This window comes from Myotis myotis, unplaced genomic scaffold, assembly GCF_014108235.1.
Source record: "Myotis myotis isolate mMyoMyo1 unplaced genomic scaffold, mMyoMyo1.p scaffold_m19_p_50, whole genome shotgun sequence".
Lineage (NCBI taxonomy): Eukaryota > Metazoa > Chordata > Mammalia > Chiroptera > Vespertilionidae > Myotis > Myotis myotis.
Genome location: NW_023416358.1, coordinates 22,721 through 38,019, shown reverse-complemented (window position 1 = coordinate 38,019; position 15,299 = coordinate 22,721). Strand labels below are relative to the sequence as shown.

General features: G+C 65.3%; 1 protein-coding gene across 2 annotated transcripts; it reads right to left on the bottom strand.

Annotated features, from left to right (window-relative positions):
• Window positions 1–582: 582 nt before the first annotated feature.
• On the bottom strand, window positions 583–11,037 carry PLCXD1 (phosphatidylinositol specific phospholipase C X domain containing 1). Of its 2 annotated transcripts, XM_036311157.1 has the most exons (8): window positions 11,020–11,037; window positions 10,210–10,321; window positions 8,793–8,941; window positions 7,783–7,919; window positions 4,741–4,869; window positions 3,287–3,442; window positions 1,753–1,936; window positions 583–1,450 (listed from the first exon to the last, which is right to left on the bottom strand). In XM_036311157.1, exons 3-8 carry the CDS (start codon window positions 8,920–8,922, stop codon window positions 1,212–1,214), a joined length of 975 nt encoding a protein of 324 aa, XP_036167050.1. In that variant the 5' UTR covers window positions 8,923–8,941; window positions 10,210–10,321; window positions 11,020–11,037; the 3' UTR covers window positions 583–1,211. The 2 variants fall into 2 exon arrangements, with proteins under 2 accessions (XP_036167050.1, XP_036167051.1); XM_036311158.1 differs by lacking the exons at window positions 8,793–8,941; window positions 10,210–10,321; window positions 11,020–11,037 and adding an exon at window positions 5,689–5,911 and having other exon boundaries at window positions 7,783–7,918.
• Between the last annotated feature and the right edge of the window lie 4,262 nt (window positions 11,038–15,299).

Sequence of the window (15,299 nt, the reverse complement as noted above, 5' to 3'; positions counted from 1 at the left end):
GGGGGACCTCTAACCCTGTGTGTCCGCGTGTCCTGGGGCAGGGGGACCCGGAGGGCCCGTGTGTCCGCGTGTCCCGGGGCAGGGGGACCCGGAGATCCCGTGTGTCTGCGTGTCCCGGGGCAGGGGGACCCGGAGATCCCGTGTGTCTGCGTGTCCCGGGGCAGGGGGACCCGGAGATCCCGTGTGTCTGCGTGTCCCGGGGCAGGGGGACCCGGAGGGCCTGCGTGGCCGCGTGAGAGAGCAGCCTGAGCAGACGGGACGGCGATGAGGCAGCCCCAGCCGGCGGCCACCCCTGAGGGGCCGCCCACCCCTGTGTGCACCTGCGTGGGGAAGCGCTCAGGAGGCCGCTGGGAACGGGGGGGGGGGGGGGGGGGGGGGGGGGAAAGCGGGGGCTGGGCCTGTGCTCAGAACCACTCCCGTTCATCCTACGAGACTCCCCGATTCCTGAAGTTCCTTCGACCTTCACAGCCAGAAACAAGTCACAGCAGCCGCCCCGGGAAGCCTGTGGCCAAGATGGGGGGACGGGGAGGGGAGGGGGGAGAAGGGGACGGGCCCTGATTTCACTGGAATTGGAAACAGTCCTTGTTTTTGTTTGTTTATTTGTTTGTTTACATTTTGGGGGGTTGACCCTCCCGTGAGGACACTTCCCCGCTGATTTATTTAGAGGGAGGGACGGACAGACGGACGGACGGACGGACGGACGGACGGAGGGAGGGGAGAGAGAGAAACGTGGGTGTGACACAGACACATCGATGCAGGGGTGCCTCCCGCACAGCCGGGCCCGGGGATCAAGCCGGCAGCCCAGGACCTTGACCGGAAATCGCACCCGAGGCCCTTGGATACCCGGCCGGTGCTCTAACCACTGCGCTCACCGGCCAGGCTCCCGGCTTTTTGACGAAGGGTTTGCTCAGTAGATCCCATCGCGCTCGGTCCCGTCCAGCCCATGTGATGCTACGGAGCCGTCCAGCAGCCCCCGGTGAGGGGTCACCTCTGAGCTGAACCCCACGATTCACGGGAACGCTGCCCGTGGGGAGGCGACCCCACAGCCACCTCCAATCCTCGAAGTCACTGGATTCACCCAGAAGCACTGAGGCCGCCAGGGGGTTCCCAGGAGGCGAGGGCCCTGCCACCCATCTCCTCGCCCGTGTGTGGCCAGGACGCCGCGGCCCAGGGCGCTGAAGGCCGGCCCCGGCGTCGCCCGCGGAGGCCGGTCAGCAGGCCAGCAGCTTGTCGTTGAGCCGGATGACGTCGCTGACGAAGGAGCCGGTGCCCACGAAGTCGCCCGCGATGATGTTGGTGCAGCGCCGGCCGGGCCCCGGGCGCTGCTCGCGGACCCAGGCGCTGAGCCGGGGCAGGCTGGGCAGCGTCATGTTCTTCAGGGACGCGGCCGGGTGCGCCAGGACGTACTCCAGGTTCTCCGTGAGGTTGATGCCCGCCACGAACAGCCCGTCTGCAGGGCAGGGCAGGGGCAGGGGGGCGCTCAGTGTCCACCGGAGCCACCCTGGGCACGTGTGTGCCCGTACACGTGAGTGCCCATGTGCCCGTGTGTGCCCGTGTATACCCGTGTGCCCGTGTGCACCCGTGTGCACGCACACATGTGTGTACATGTATGATGTGTGGTGCTTATTCGTATCCACACGCAGAGACACGCGTGTGCACACATGTTCGGTCACCGATGCACACGCACCACAGGCAGCTCTCAGTCCCGCTCCCGTCCGGCCCACGGCGCCCGCCTCCCGGACGCGCACCCACCTGGGCGGCCGCAGCCCTTCATGCGCTCCAGGTAGCGGATCAGCTTCTTGGCCGACACCTGGTTGCCCCACCAGTAGGGGATCCCCGGCCAGAGCTCCGGGTGCCGGGACACGACCCCGTCCTCCTCGTAGGAGAGCAGGACCTGCTGCCCCCGCGCCCACAGCTGCCGCAGCGTCGGCACCTCCTGCGGGAAGGGGGGTGGGGACAGAGTTGGGGGGGCACCGGGGCCCAGGGGGGCAGCGATGGCGTGGGGCCTGTGTCCCGATCATCACAGGGACACGACATGCGCTTCCCGTCATCGAGGACTGACCACCGGTCAGCAGTCGGACCAGAGGGGCACCAGGAGCTGTGTTGCCCATGAAGGGCCGGACGGCGTCCCTCTTCCGTGGACGCGCCCACCTCCTCATCCCCCGACCTCCTCACCCGCTCACCAGCCCCTCACCCCCCCACCCGCTCACCCGCTCACACCCCCGCCCCCTCACCCCCCCACCCCCCGCCCCCTCACCCCCCGGCCTGCTCACCCCCCACCTGGCTCACCCCCCCCCCGCCTGCTTACCCCCCACCTCCTCATCCATCCCCGCCTCCCACACACACACACAGGGCAGCCTCTCCCCCAGGTGCCTCTCGGGTGCCCAGTGGCTGGGTGTCCCCCGGCAGCACCCTCATCGCTGCTCCAGCCAAACCTGCCGGGACCGGCTTTCGGGGGCCCCAGAGGATGCACCTGGACAAACGCCAAACACAAGGGCTGACGTGCACAGACATGAAGTCGTGGATGTAACCCCTCGGCTCCCTGGGGACGGAGGGCTCGCCCTGGCCGCACCGGCCCGTGCAGAGTCACCTGCTCTTCTTGCTGCTAATTCTCCCCGATTTCCCCGTGGATTTCAGAGAGAGAGGGAGGGAGAGGGAGACGCAGAGAAACGATGTGAGAGAAACACCTCGATGGGCTGCCTCCTGCATGCGCCCCGACCAGGGCCCGGCCCGAGAGGAGCCCGCAACCGAGGTCCGTGCCCTTGACCGGAATCGAACCCGGGACCCTTTGGTCTGCAGGCCGACGCGCTATCCACTGAGCCACACCGGCCACGGCCAACTCACCTGCTTCACTAAACTGCAGGTGGGGCTAGGGCTGACCTGTGCCCCTAAAGTTCACAGGTCAAAGCCCTGACCCCCAGCCTCGGGCGGGGCTGTATGTGGAGGGTCTGCCCAGAGGAGGTGAAGGTCAGTGGGGCCCCTGGGTGCCCTGACCCCACAGGACATGCCTGGTTGTGGGCTCCATCCCCAGTCGGGGGCGTGCGGGAGGCAGCCCGTCCACGATTCTCTCTCCTCGTGGATGCTTCTCTCTCCCTGTCCCTTCCTCTCTGACATCAACACAAATAGTAACTTTTAGAAAAAGAGAGAAGCAGCCAGAAGCCGTGTTAGTGGGCTGCCGGCACCAGGATCCTCTCGGCCCCACGTTCGGGGAACCCGCGGGCAGAGGAGCCCGGGCCGCGCCCCCCCCCCCCCCCCGCCAGGAGCCGTGGGGGGCTGCCCGACTCACCCCGCGGGGACACAGCATGTCCCCGAAGATGTTCTTGATGCAGGAGACCAGGTACTCGTGCAGGTCCTCGCTCAGGTCCTCGAAGTTCCTGCAGGCCAGCACGACCACCTCGCGGGGGTGGCGCTCCAGCCACTCGGAGATCTCCGTCAGCGTGTCCTGGGGGGGGGGGGGCGGGGGGGAGGCCCCGTCAGACGCAGCCCAGGAGATGGGGCCGCCTGTCGTCATCGAAGGGGCGCCCCAACCACGCTCACTGGGCAAAGGGGTCAAGTCCTGAGCGAGCCCCCGCGGGACCCAGCTGCCCGGGGAGAGAGCTGGGCCAACGAGCCATTGTCTGGGGAGAAGTGTGTGTGTGTGCGCACAGTGCATGAGTGTGCATGGGAGTGAGTGCATGAGTGTGCATGAGTGTGCATGAGTGTGCATGAGTGTGCATGGGTGTGCATGGGAGTGAGTGCATGAGTGTGCATGGGTGTGCATGGGAGTGAGTGCATGAGTGTGCATGAGTGTGCATGGGAGTGAGTGCATGAGTGTGCATGAGTGTGCATGGGAGTGAGTGCATGAGTGTGCATGAGTGTGCATGGGAGTGAGTGCATGAGTGTGCAGCGCGCCCATGTGTATATATGCACGTGTGTGGTGCAATCTTGTGTGTGTGTAGTGCACCCACGTATGCGTGCATCCATGTGTGTGCAGTGTGCCCAAGTATATGTGTGTGTAAGTGTGTGCATATATGTGCATGTGTCCCCTCCAGACAGAGACACTATATGTGCAAACAGCAGCCCTGGGAGCCCCAGGGAGCACGGAGAGCCAGCAGGTGACCTGCAGGGGGCGGTCCAGGGGGGCCCCTCCAAGCCCCGAGGCTGCAGTGGGGGCTCAAGGGACCGAGGGCGGCTGTGGAGCCGACGAGGCCCGTCCCGGTCTGACCTAAGGAGCCGTCTGGCAGCTGAGAGGAGAAGGGACGGAAAACGTCCGCGCTGCAGGCAGGACACAGCCAGGGACCCACGTGTGCAAACCCCGGGCAGCCCCCCGCCCCCCCACCCCCCCCAAGTCCCCAGGAGCCCGAGGAAGGAGGCGGTGCGGCCTCAGAAACACCGGTGGCCGGGCACGCCCTCCGCCCACCACCAGAGGGCAGCACAGCCCCGGGAAAGGCCATGGGCCACTGCCTCGCCGGCTGCTCTGGCCACGCACCCGCGCCTCCAGCAGCAGGGCCCCCACATCCAGCAGCAGGGCCCCCACATCCACCTCCACCAGCAGGGTCCCCCCACATCCACCTCCACCAGCAGGGCCCCCCACACACCCCTCCACCAGCAGGGCCCCCCACACCCCCCTCCACCAGCAGGGCCCCCCACACCCACCTCCACCAGCAGGGCCCCCCCACACACCCCTCCACCAGCAGGGCCCCCCCACACCCCCCTCCACCAGCAGGGCCCCCCCTCCACCAGCAGCCCCCCCACACCCACCTCCACCAGCAGCGTCGTGTACAGCATGTGGACGAAGTGCAGGTTCTGGGCGGAGCCCTCGGGCATGTGTGCGACCCGCAGGTCCAGGTACCGGACGCCGGCGTCCAGCTGCTCCGTGACGTCCAGCACCTGCGGGCGGAGGTGGCGTCGGGGCCTGGACGGCAGGCGGCCCCCCTCTGGGCCCCTCGCGGCCTCCCTCCTCGGGGTCCCCGGGGCTGTGCCACCCGATGTCGGTCCCAGCACGGGGGCCCCAGGCTCGGGACCCCCACTCTGGCCGGTGCAGCCGCGGCCCCCCTGGGGTCAGGCCCATCCCCCGGGTCCCGGCATCCCTTCAGGGCCCCCCTCCCCAGGCCTCACTGGAAGGACCCCCCCCCCCGCCCTGCCCTGGGCGGCAGCTGTCCAGGGGGGCCCAGGGCACCCCTCAGGGTCAGAGGTGCCCAGGAAGGTCACTGCCCCCCCCCTCCCCCAGGAGCTGCAGGAAAGGCACAGGGACCCGGAGAAGAGAAAGGGCTGGTCCTCCCGAGGGTGACAGCGGGAGCCACACCGAGGCGACAGGAGCAAGAGAGGGGGTGCCATCCCCCCCCCGCCCCCCCCCCAGAGCAGCCACGCGGGGGTTCACACACAGACAGGAAGTGGGGAACAGCGGGGCTCGCTCTCCACCCACAGGGGCCTCAGGAAAAGGAGCGAATAGGACCCCGAACCCTGAACCTGAAACGGGAACCGGCTGGGGTGGCTCAGTGGTTCCGCTTCCACCTGGGAACCAGGAGGTCAGGGTTCGATTCCCGTCAGGGCACCGGGTGGGGGCTCCTTCCCAGCCGGTCGGGGGCGAGCGGGGGGGGGGGGGGCGCGGAGCCGTGATCCTCTCTCATCCTGGGTGTTTCTCCCTCTCCCCCCCCTCCCCCCGAAATCAGTAAAAACACATTTTAAAGAGAAAAAGAATGTGATCACCGGGTGTTTGGGACAAGATTCCAGCTGCGCCCGCCCTTTCGGGGGCGTCTTCCTGCGAATATTCTGGGCTGAGCCCCCGCCTGTGACGGCGTGACGGCGTGACGGCGTGACGTGTGACGGCGGGAATTTCGCAGGAAACTCAGTCACAGACGCATCACCTCGCAGGTCGCGCATCTGGAGCCACTGCGCTTCCCGGCGCCTCCACGTGTGGGAACCCGGTTCCCTGCAGCCCCGGCCTTGTCAGCCCCCCCACACCCGCGCCCACCCCTGCACCCCGGGAGCTGGGGGGGGGGGGCTGTTCCCAGCTCCGTCTGCGCCCTAACGGCGTCAGGAATGTGGATCCCCGACCTGCCCCCGCCCCCGCACCTGGGCGCCCGGAGGGTGAGTTGGGCGGAGCACTGGCGGAGGGGCGGGTGCTGGTTGCCTGGCAACCCATGGAAAGTCTAGGGCGGGAGCCCCAAAGTCTAGGGGGGAGCCCCAAACAAAATGAGGCGGGTCACCGGGGAGCAGAAAGAAAGCTGGAGGCTTGGGGGAGGGTCTTGGGGGGGCGGGGGTCCCCACCCACAGCCTGCGCCGCCCTGAGCGACTAAGGCATCTGAATTGCCAGCAAAGGAAAACATAGGAAGTAAAAATACTGAAATTCGCCCTGACCGGTGTGGCTCAGTGGATAGAGCGCCGGCCTGCGGACTGAAGGGTCCCGGGTTCGATTCCGGTCGAGGGCATGGACCTTGGTTGTGGGCACATCCCCAGTGGGGGGCGTGCAGGAGGCAGCTGATCGATGTTTCTCTCTCATCATGTTTCTAACGCTCTGTCCCTCTCCCTTCCTCTCTGTAAAAAATCAATTAAATATCATGCCCTTGACCGGAATCAAACCCGGGAACCTTCAGTCCGCAGGCTGACGCGCTATCCACTGAGCCACACCGGTCAGGGCTATTTTTATTGATTTCTAAGAGGAAGGAAGGGAGAGAAACATCCATGATGAGAGAGAATCACGGATCTCCTGCCTCTTGCACGCCCCCCACTGGGGATGGAGCCCACAACCAGGCAGGTGCCCTGACCGGGAATCGAACCCTGACCTCCTGGTTCATGGGTCAACGTTCAACCACTGAGCCAGTCCGGCCGGGCTATGTATTTCCATATTTTAAATAATAATGTGACCCCCCCCCCCCCCGGCCAGCCGTGCTCTGTGGTTAGAGCATCCGCCTGGGCACCCAAGGGTCTCGAGTTCGGTTCCTGCTCGAGGGCACGTGCCTGGGTTGCAGGTTCCATCCCTGCTCCCCACGCTCAGTGGCCCTAAATTCTGCAGTTTGTCTACGGGGCGGGGCTGCACGGAGGGAGGCAGCCCCCCAAAATAAAGGGTGGACCGGAGGGTCTCTGCCGAAAACTGTGGGGGAGACGCCCCCTCCGTCCCTCTCTGAGCATTTACTAGAGGAAGCGGGTAAGGGGCCCTCTCCTTTCCACGCGCGTGGGTCCCTCGAGCAAGGCTGTGGCCGGTCCACGTTCCCAGTGTGTCCTGCGGGAGGCGACCCCGGGAGGAAGGCCTGACTCCAGCTCACACGCATGTGCACCTCTGGGAAGCGGGGGCCTGCGTGACGCCTTGGGGGACCCGGGCACCCCCAGTCCCCGCCCAGGTGCAGGGGGTCAGACACCTGCAGCTGTAGCCTGAGCGGCGGCTCCGTTCCGGCTGGAGCAGATTCTACAAGAACCCATGGCCTTGGTCCCCTGCCCTGTGGGGAGGGTTCTGGGTCGGCCAGAGCTATGTTTTCTGTGATTTTTCTGTTATTTTTTTGTTAATCCTCACCCGTCACCCGAGGATTGGAGAGAGAGTGGAAGGAGGGAGGGGACAGACTGAGAAGGAGACGTCGATGTGAGAGACACATGAACTGGCTGCGTCCTGCACGCACCAAGGTACCTGCCCTTGACAAGAATCGAACCCGGGACCCTTCAGTCCACAGGCCAACGCTCTCTCCACTGAGCTAAACCGGCCAGGGCTCAGCTATGTTTCCCTGGAGAGTAGGGCGTCGGCCGGGTGGGGAGACGCGGGAACCAGCCCCCCTGGACGGACGGACGGACAGACGGACGGAGGCCTCTTACCTGGGTGACCGACCACTTGAGCACCACGGGCTGCAGGATGCAGGGCAGGAGCTTGGCGAGCAGCTGCAGCAGCCGCGACTCGGAGCGGGAGACGGGCGACCTCTTGCTCAGGCTATAGGTCATTGTGTCGTGGCTGCCTGGAATCGAACCGGACGGGCCTGTGAGTCCCGCCCGGGAGCTTGGAGCTGCCCACGGGGCTGACAGCTGACCCACGGACACCCACAGCCGGGCGGACCGAGGCCCAGAGTTCACGTCCTCCCAGAGCCTGCTGGGGGGACCTGCATGGGAACAGGGCCTTTGCAGACGGGATGGAGTGAAGGGTTGGGGACGAGGCCGTCCTGGGTCAGGGCGCCCCCCCTCCAGGGACAGGGCCCTTGTCAGAGACGGATGAGGAGACGCAGACACAGAGGAGCAGCCACGTGGAGACGGATGGAGGCAGAGGCGGCCACCAGCTCGGGGACGCCAGGAACCCCAGGCAATGAGAGGCAGGGGGACCCCCCCTCCAGAGGGAGCTCGGCCCTGGGACCCCTGATCTCAGACGCCTGGTCTCCAGGGCAGAGAGAAGACGAATGTGAATGGTTTAAGAAAGCTGGTCTTCGCCCCGGCCGGTATGGCTCGGTGGATAGAACCCTGCGGACTGAAGGGTCCCGGGTTCGATTCCCGGTCAGGACACAGGCCTGGGTTGCAGGCTCGATCCCCAGTGGGGGGCGTGCAGGAGGCAACCGGTCCATGATTCTCTCTCATCACTGATGTTTCTCTCCCTCTCCCTTCCTCTCTGAAATCAATAAAAACATATTTAAAATAAAAACAATAATGTGATCACTCTGGCCAGTGGCTCAGTGGTTAGAGCATAGGCCTGGACACCCACGGGTCTCGAGTTCGATTCCGGTCGCAGGCTCCATCCCTCCCCTCCCTTCCTCTCTCTCTAAAAACCAACGGGAAACACCCTCACCCTCTGAGGATGAACAACAAAAAAACCCAACAACAGACGGACAGACGGACAGCCTCACCCGGGATGGACAGGTGGTGCAGGGGCACGTCCCACAGCTGCGGGCTCAGCCCCGACATCCAGTCTGCGTTCGGGTTCGCTCTGCAGGGAAGGCTCCGGAAGGCGCCCGAGGCGCTCACCTGCCCACTCATCGCACGGGAGCCCAGCGACCTGGGGACGGACAGAGGGACAGGGAGTTAGACGAGGGGGGCGGGGAGGGGGCACGGCCATGCCCTTCTGGTGCTGGGGCACTGGCTTTGGGGGAAAAACAAAAAAACAGACTTCCCTCCAGGGCGGTTTGAGAGGTTGAGAGTGTAAAGGGAGAGAGACAGACAGAGACAAAGACAGACGGAGAGACGGACAGACGGACAGACGGACAGAGGGACAGACGGACAGATGTAAGAAAGACAGGAAACCAGAGAGACAGAGACAGAAACAGGCAGAGAGACAGGGAGACAGGTGCCCAAGGCCACTCTCGCTGGGTGGGTGGCACGTGTCCCCGTCCAGGGCCCCCCGCCCTTGGGTCCCCCCAACCCCCAGGACGGGAAGGAGCTGAGTGTCTGGGTTGTGGGGTCTCCGTCCTGGGGCCCTGCCCCCCCAGGAGCTCCGCCTGTGCCCGGGCCCAGCGGCCCCCGCGGCCCCAGAGGGGGGACCAGGGGGGGACCTGCAGCCGGTGTGGGGGGGTCAGTCCCCAGATCGGCGCCTCCTGGGCCGCTCAGTCCTTTCCGCTCAGGAGGGGGGGGGGAACCCCGCGGCGTCCACCGGGGAGCTGCCCCCCAGCCCCCCACACGGGGTCAGAGCCTCCCTGAGCTCGGGGACCCCCTGCAGGTCGGGGCGCCGCCCGGGCGGGTGAGCCTCGCGGTGACCCACCGGCCGGGCGGGCGGTGACGGGTCAGGAAATAGCTCGCAGGTGAGTGCGCGGCGCGTCCCCGCTCGTCCTCCCGCCCGGCCCGACCCGACCCGACCCGACCCGGATCCCGACCCCGACCCGGACCCCGACCCGACCCGGACACCGACCCCGACCCCGACCCCGACCCCGACCCGGACCCCGACCCGGACCCCGACCCGGATCCCGACCCGGATCCCGACCCCGACCCCGACCCGGACCCCGACCCCGACCCGGACCCCGACCCGGACCCCGACCCGGACCCCGACCCGACCCGGACCCCGACCCGGACCCCGACCCCGACCCGGATCCCGACCCCGACCCCGACCCGAGGCAGGAGGCGCCCCGCAGCCGAGCGCAGGGGACCCTCGCCCCCCTCCCCCTCCCGGGCCCCGCCCTCCTCCCCCTCCGCGGGCTCAGCGCCCTGCACCCCGGTCCCCCTCCTGCCCTGGACCCCGGTCCCCCTCCTGCCCTGGACCCCGGTCCCCCTCCTGCCCTGGACCCCGGTTCCCCTCCTGCCCTGCACCCCGGCCCCGCTCCTCCCGGGCCTCACCTCCTCCGCCGGGTCCGCGGCCTCTGCTCGGCTCCCCCCGGGACTCGGGACTCGGGGAGTCCGGCCGGCGCTTCCGAAAACACGGCCCCGACGGCGATTGGACCGGACGGTTCTGGGCGGAGCGGGGGGCGGAGTCACCCCCGGAACCGGCCCGCGTGCACCGGCGGCCGCAGCCGCAGCCCCGCGTCCAGGACGGGGTGGGGGGGGTTCCCCGTGGGGACGGCTCGCCCTGGGGAGGGCCCCCCCGCACAGCCCGACCGGCGGACGTCCGTCCGGAGCCCCGACCGCGGCCGCGAGGACCGGGCGCCGAGGGCGGCGCAGGCGGGAGTCCCGAGTGGCGCCGGGTCCGGTCCGCGGTCACCGGTCAGGAGGTCACCGGTCAGGACGGGGCTGCCGGCCGCGCCTCCCGCTGGCATCTGGGTGTCCCCCCCCCCCCCCCTGGAGCGAACAGGACGCGGCCCAGCTCCGCGTTGCATCATCGCGGCCCCGCCGGTTCCGGGCCGGATCCCCAAGTGGCCGCGCGGCCTCGAGTGTCCGAGTGTCCGGCTCTCAGGCCCGAGTGGCCCTTGACCCAGACCCACCGGTGTGTCGCCCGAGGGGGAGTGCGCTTCCGGGCACGTCCACCCCCGGGGGCTCCCCTGTCCCCTGTCCCCCGGGGGCTCCCCTGTCCCCTCTCACCTGTCCCCTGTCCCCCGGGGGCTCCCCTGTCCCCTCTCCCCTGTCCCCTGTCCCCCGGGGGCTCCCCTGTCCCCTGTCCCCCAGGGGCTCCCCTGTCCCCTGTCCCCCGGGAGCTCCCCTGTCCCCTCTCACCTGTCCCCTGTCCCCCGGGGGCTCCCCTGTCCCCTCTCACCTGTCCCCTGTCCCCTGGGGGCTCCCCTGTCCCCTGTCCCCCGGGAGCTCCCCTGTCCCCTCTCCCCTGTCCCCTGTCCCAGCTCACTGGGCCGCACCCTCCCCCTCTGTCTCCTTCTCTCTGGGACTCGCTGTTCCGTCCACTGAGCACCCGGCCTGCGCTGGGCAGACCCCGGGGTGGACGAGGGAGGAGGGACGTTCAGGGCGTCAGCAGGCTGGGCGTTTGGGGGCGCAGGCCTCTCCCCTCTGCTGCAGGCACCCCCCCCCCCCAGCTGCAGGCTGCCCCTGCCCGGAGCCACTCTTCTCTGATGGGGACTCCGGGGCCCAGCCACCCCTTTGGGCTTCCTTTCCGCCCACACAGGTCAAGCTCCATCCCCTGCCCTGCTCCCCCCCCTCCCTCCCTCCCCCCTCTCTTCGCCCTTCACTCAGCTCCCACCCCCACCTCCCCTCCCTCCCTCCCTCCCTGACACTCAGCCCCAGGCCCCAGGGGGAGGCAGTAAAGTGGGAGCTGAACTCCCACCCCCCACAGTCCCCCCCCATCCCCACCCCCACCCCGTCCATCCTCGGGGACCCTCTGCTCCCAGGAGAGACCCTCCCCCTTCCCCTCGGTCCCTCCCTCGTCCAGGCTTCCAGGCCCGGCAGCCCCCCCACCCCCCACCCCCCGCCCAGCTCTTGTCCTGCCCTGACCTTCCTGCTGGAACAAGGGCCCCAACGTTGTGCAAATCCCTGGATCACTTGCTCAACCCCCGGGGCCCCGGCAGAGGGAAGCCCAGGCCACTGACCAGCTGAGCTCGCCTTGTGTGTGTGTGTGTGGGGGGGGGGGCCTGCAGGACCCCAGATCCAGCGATGGCAGGGCCCTGGTGCAGGTCCAGCCCCGGCGGTCCAGGGGTTCCCACAGGTGTGGACGGAGTCGGCGAAGAATGAAGGACACGGAGACAGCGCTCTGATGACCAGCACAGCCAGGCTCTCTATTGCCCTGTTACATCTGTATTTATGCCATTTGACCCTAGAAGCCTCTATAGTCACATCATCATCTGTTTGGGGTCCTCCCCTGACCTTCTGCAGTTCCTGGTTTCATGTCCTAGTTTCTTATCTGACCTTTGCCAAAAGTCTTATCTCCGTCTCGCTCCGTGGATTTTAATCCTGTCCATTCTATTGCAAAGGTTACGACTGCTCTACTGTGAAGCTACACGGAAGTGACTGAAGGAGATTATCCAAGTCAAGGTTATGTCCTCTCAGCCCTGCTGGTGGCCTTCCCTGGGGCTGCCCTGTGTCGGTGGGTCTCCAGGGGCATAGGCTTTGGTGCTTTCTCTGGTGGGCAGACCCCTCGGGATGTGGGCCCAGCAAGTCCCAAATCTATTGCCAACAGTCTTAGTCCAAGTTCCTCATAAGTGGTACACGGTATTTCTGTAACACGAGGGGGTTTTACTGATTTATTCCTTCCCTAGCCCCGTTCATCCCTAACTCCAGGGAAACATCCCCGCCTGGGGAAACGACCTTTCTCAGGGAGGTGGCCCTGGTCAGAACCCATAGCGCTAAGAGGGGGAGCAACCATATTAAGAACAGGATGCCATATACGCCAGGTCCCTTGGGACATATGCTGTGCAGATGTTTCTTCCCAGCAGCCACTGTGTCAGGCAGCAAGGATGGACCGGCCTCCGGCACCCTGGTGTGATGGGGATGGGGGTGAGGCCCTGTGAGGGGCTCCCTGGCTTTGCCCAGGGGACCCCTGGGCTCCTGTGACACCCCTGGACGTGTGCCCTCTGGGCCTGGGAGTGAATCAGCCTGTGATGCTACAGCACCATGTTTGTGGGTGACCTTCACCTGGGTCCTGACCCCATCTGGGTCCTCGTCCCCGCCCCCACCCCCAGCCCCGCAGCCGGAAGACTCAGCACCTGCCGCAGCCCACGCTTCCCCCTCCCCTCCCGGCCCTGCCTGTGAGTCATTCTGAGGTGTTGCTCCCGAACCGGAGAACTGCTCACCTGTGTCTCCCATCGCTGCCGGCTGACCTGGGGCATGACCTTGTCCCCCAGGCCTCAGTGCCTCTGGGGAAGTCAGGGGTGTCCAGGCATCCCCCACCTTCTCCCCTCAGGACCCGCCAGCCAGAGCCCAGCCTCAGGCTCCCACTGAGAGAGGCTGGGAAGCCAGGACCCTGAATCGGAAACGGAGGCGGACAGTGAAGCAGCTGTTTGCAGCCACAGAAAATCTAGAAGCACCGCTGCTTGCAGCACCTGGTGACCCCACCTTCCCTCCAGCAAGGGCACCTCAGCGTCAATGGCTTGCATTTCCCCATCCAGAGGGCGAACAGCTCAGCCACCCAGTGAGGCAGACAGAGCAGAACTCGTCAGTGTCCCTGGCCCACCACACCCACGGACAGACGGACGGAGGGAAGGGAGTGCGCTCACGTGGGCACGTCAGCATGAAGCTGATGAACATGCATTGAGATCCTCCCCTAAACGCCCAGTCTTCATTTCCTATTTTTTATTTTTTAAAATATATTTTATTGGTTTTTTGCAGAGAGGAAGGGGTAGGGATAGAGTTAGAAACATTGATGAGAGAGAAGCATCGATCAGCTGCCTCCTGCACGCCCCCCACTGGGGACGTGCCCGCAACCCAGGTACATGCCCTTGACCGGAATCGAACCCGGGACCCTTCAGTCCGCAGGCTGATGCTCTAGCCACTGAGCCAAACTGGTTAGGGCTGTCTTTATTTTTTTTAAAAATATTTTTATTAATTTCAGAGAGAGAGGGAGAGGGAGAGAAACAGGAATGATGAGAGAGAATCATGGATCGGCCGCCTCCTGCACGCCCCCCACTGGGGATGGAGCCCACAACCCGGGCCTGTGCCCTGACCGGGAGCCGAGCTGTGACCTCCTGGTTCCTAGGCCGACGCCAACCACTGAGCCACCCTGACTGGGCTGCCCTCTGACTGGGAAAACCTTCAACCTCCACCCCGACCTGGGGATGAGGGAGCAGCAGCCACGGCCTCAGGTTAACCTGCAGGTACGTCCCTGGGGCAGGGGAGTCCCCGCTGACCCCGCCGCCACCCCGGGCAGCTCCTGGGGTGCTGGGTCTGAGGGGGTCCCCCTCGGCCGCCCCCTGCATCTCCCTGTGAATCACTCGGTCTCTGGGCTGTGAACGGAAATGACCAACCATCCGGGAGGAGGGAACCCCAGCCCCAGCGCTTTCCGGGGAGAGAAGGTGACCCCCGGGCACCTCCCTCTCACCTGGGGTGCCCTTTACTGGGACCCAAGCCAGGACCCTTCAGTCCGCAAGCCGGTGCTCTATCCACTGAGCCAAATCAGCCAGGGCTGTTTCATAACTGGTAAATATTAGGAGTTTCTAGATGCCTTCTGTTCCTGATTTCTAGATTAACTGCAATGACAAGAAACATACTGCATCTAATTTCAGTTCTTTGAAGTTTGTGGAAACTTTCTTCATAGTACTGCATGGTCATATGTACATGTACATGTATATGTATATGTACATGCATATGTATATGTATATGTATATGTATATGTATATGTATATACCTATATCTATACCTATATCTATATCTATATGTATCTATCTATCTATCATCTATATCTATCTATCATCTATCTATCTATCTATCTATCTATCTATCTATCTATCTATGCCTAATATGCTAAGTGTCCGACCAATAGGTCAATCACTGGACCAGTTGCTGTGACGTGCACTGACCCCGGGGGGGGGGGGGGGCAGATGCTGGCTCCAACCAGTAGGGTAGCTTGCTGCTGGGGTTTGGCCCGCGGGGACTGGGTGAGAGGGGGGGGACGCACCGTGAAGCCAACCTCCCGCGGTGCCTCTCTGGCCTCTAAAATATTTTAATTAATTTCCTTCCAGTGTGCATGAATTCGTGCCGCCGGCCTCCAGTAAAATGCGGGTATAAGTAGAGTGCGCTTCTCTGCTGCCACCTCGTGTGCAACTTGGGAGCCACACCTTCGTGCCTTCCAGCAGGAGAGGTTTGGGTGCGGTGGGTGCAGGCGTTGCCAACCTTTCGGACCTCGCGGCCCCCCATGGGTCGGCGGAGCCCCGGTTGCCGACCGCGGTTACAGTGGGTGCAGATCTGAGGTATCTTAGAGTCTGGGGACTTGGACCTGATTCTGGGCTTTCTGCATTTTTCAACTTGATAACATTAAACGCGTGCACACACACGCACACGCACACAAACAGGAATCCAGAATGAAAACCCGGCTGCCCCCAGGCCCAGCTGCCACC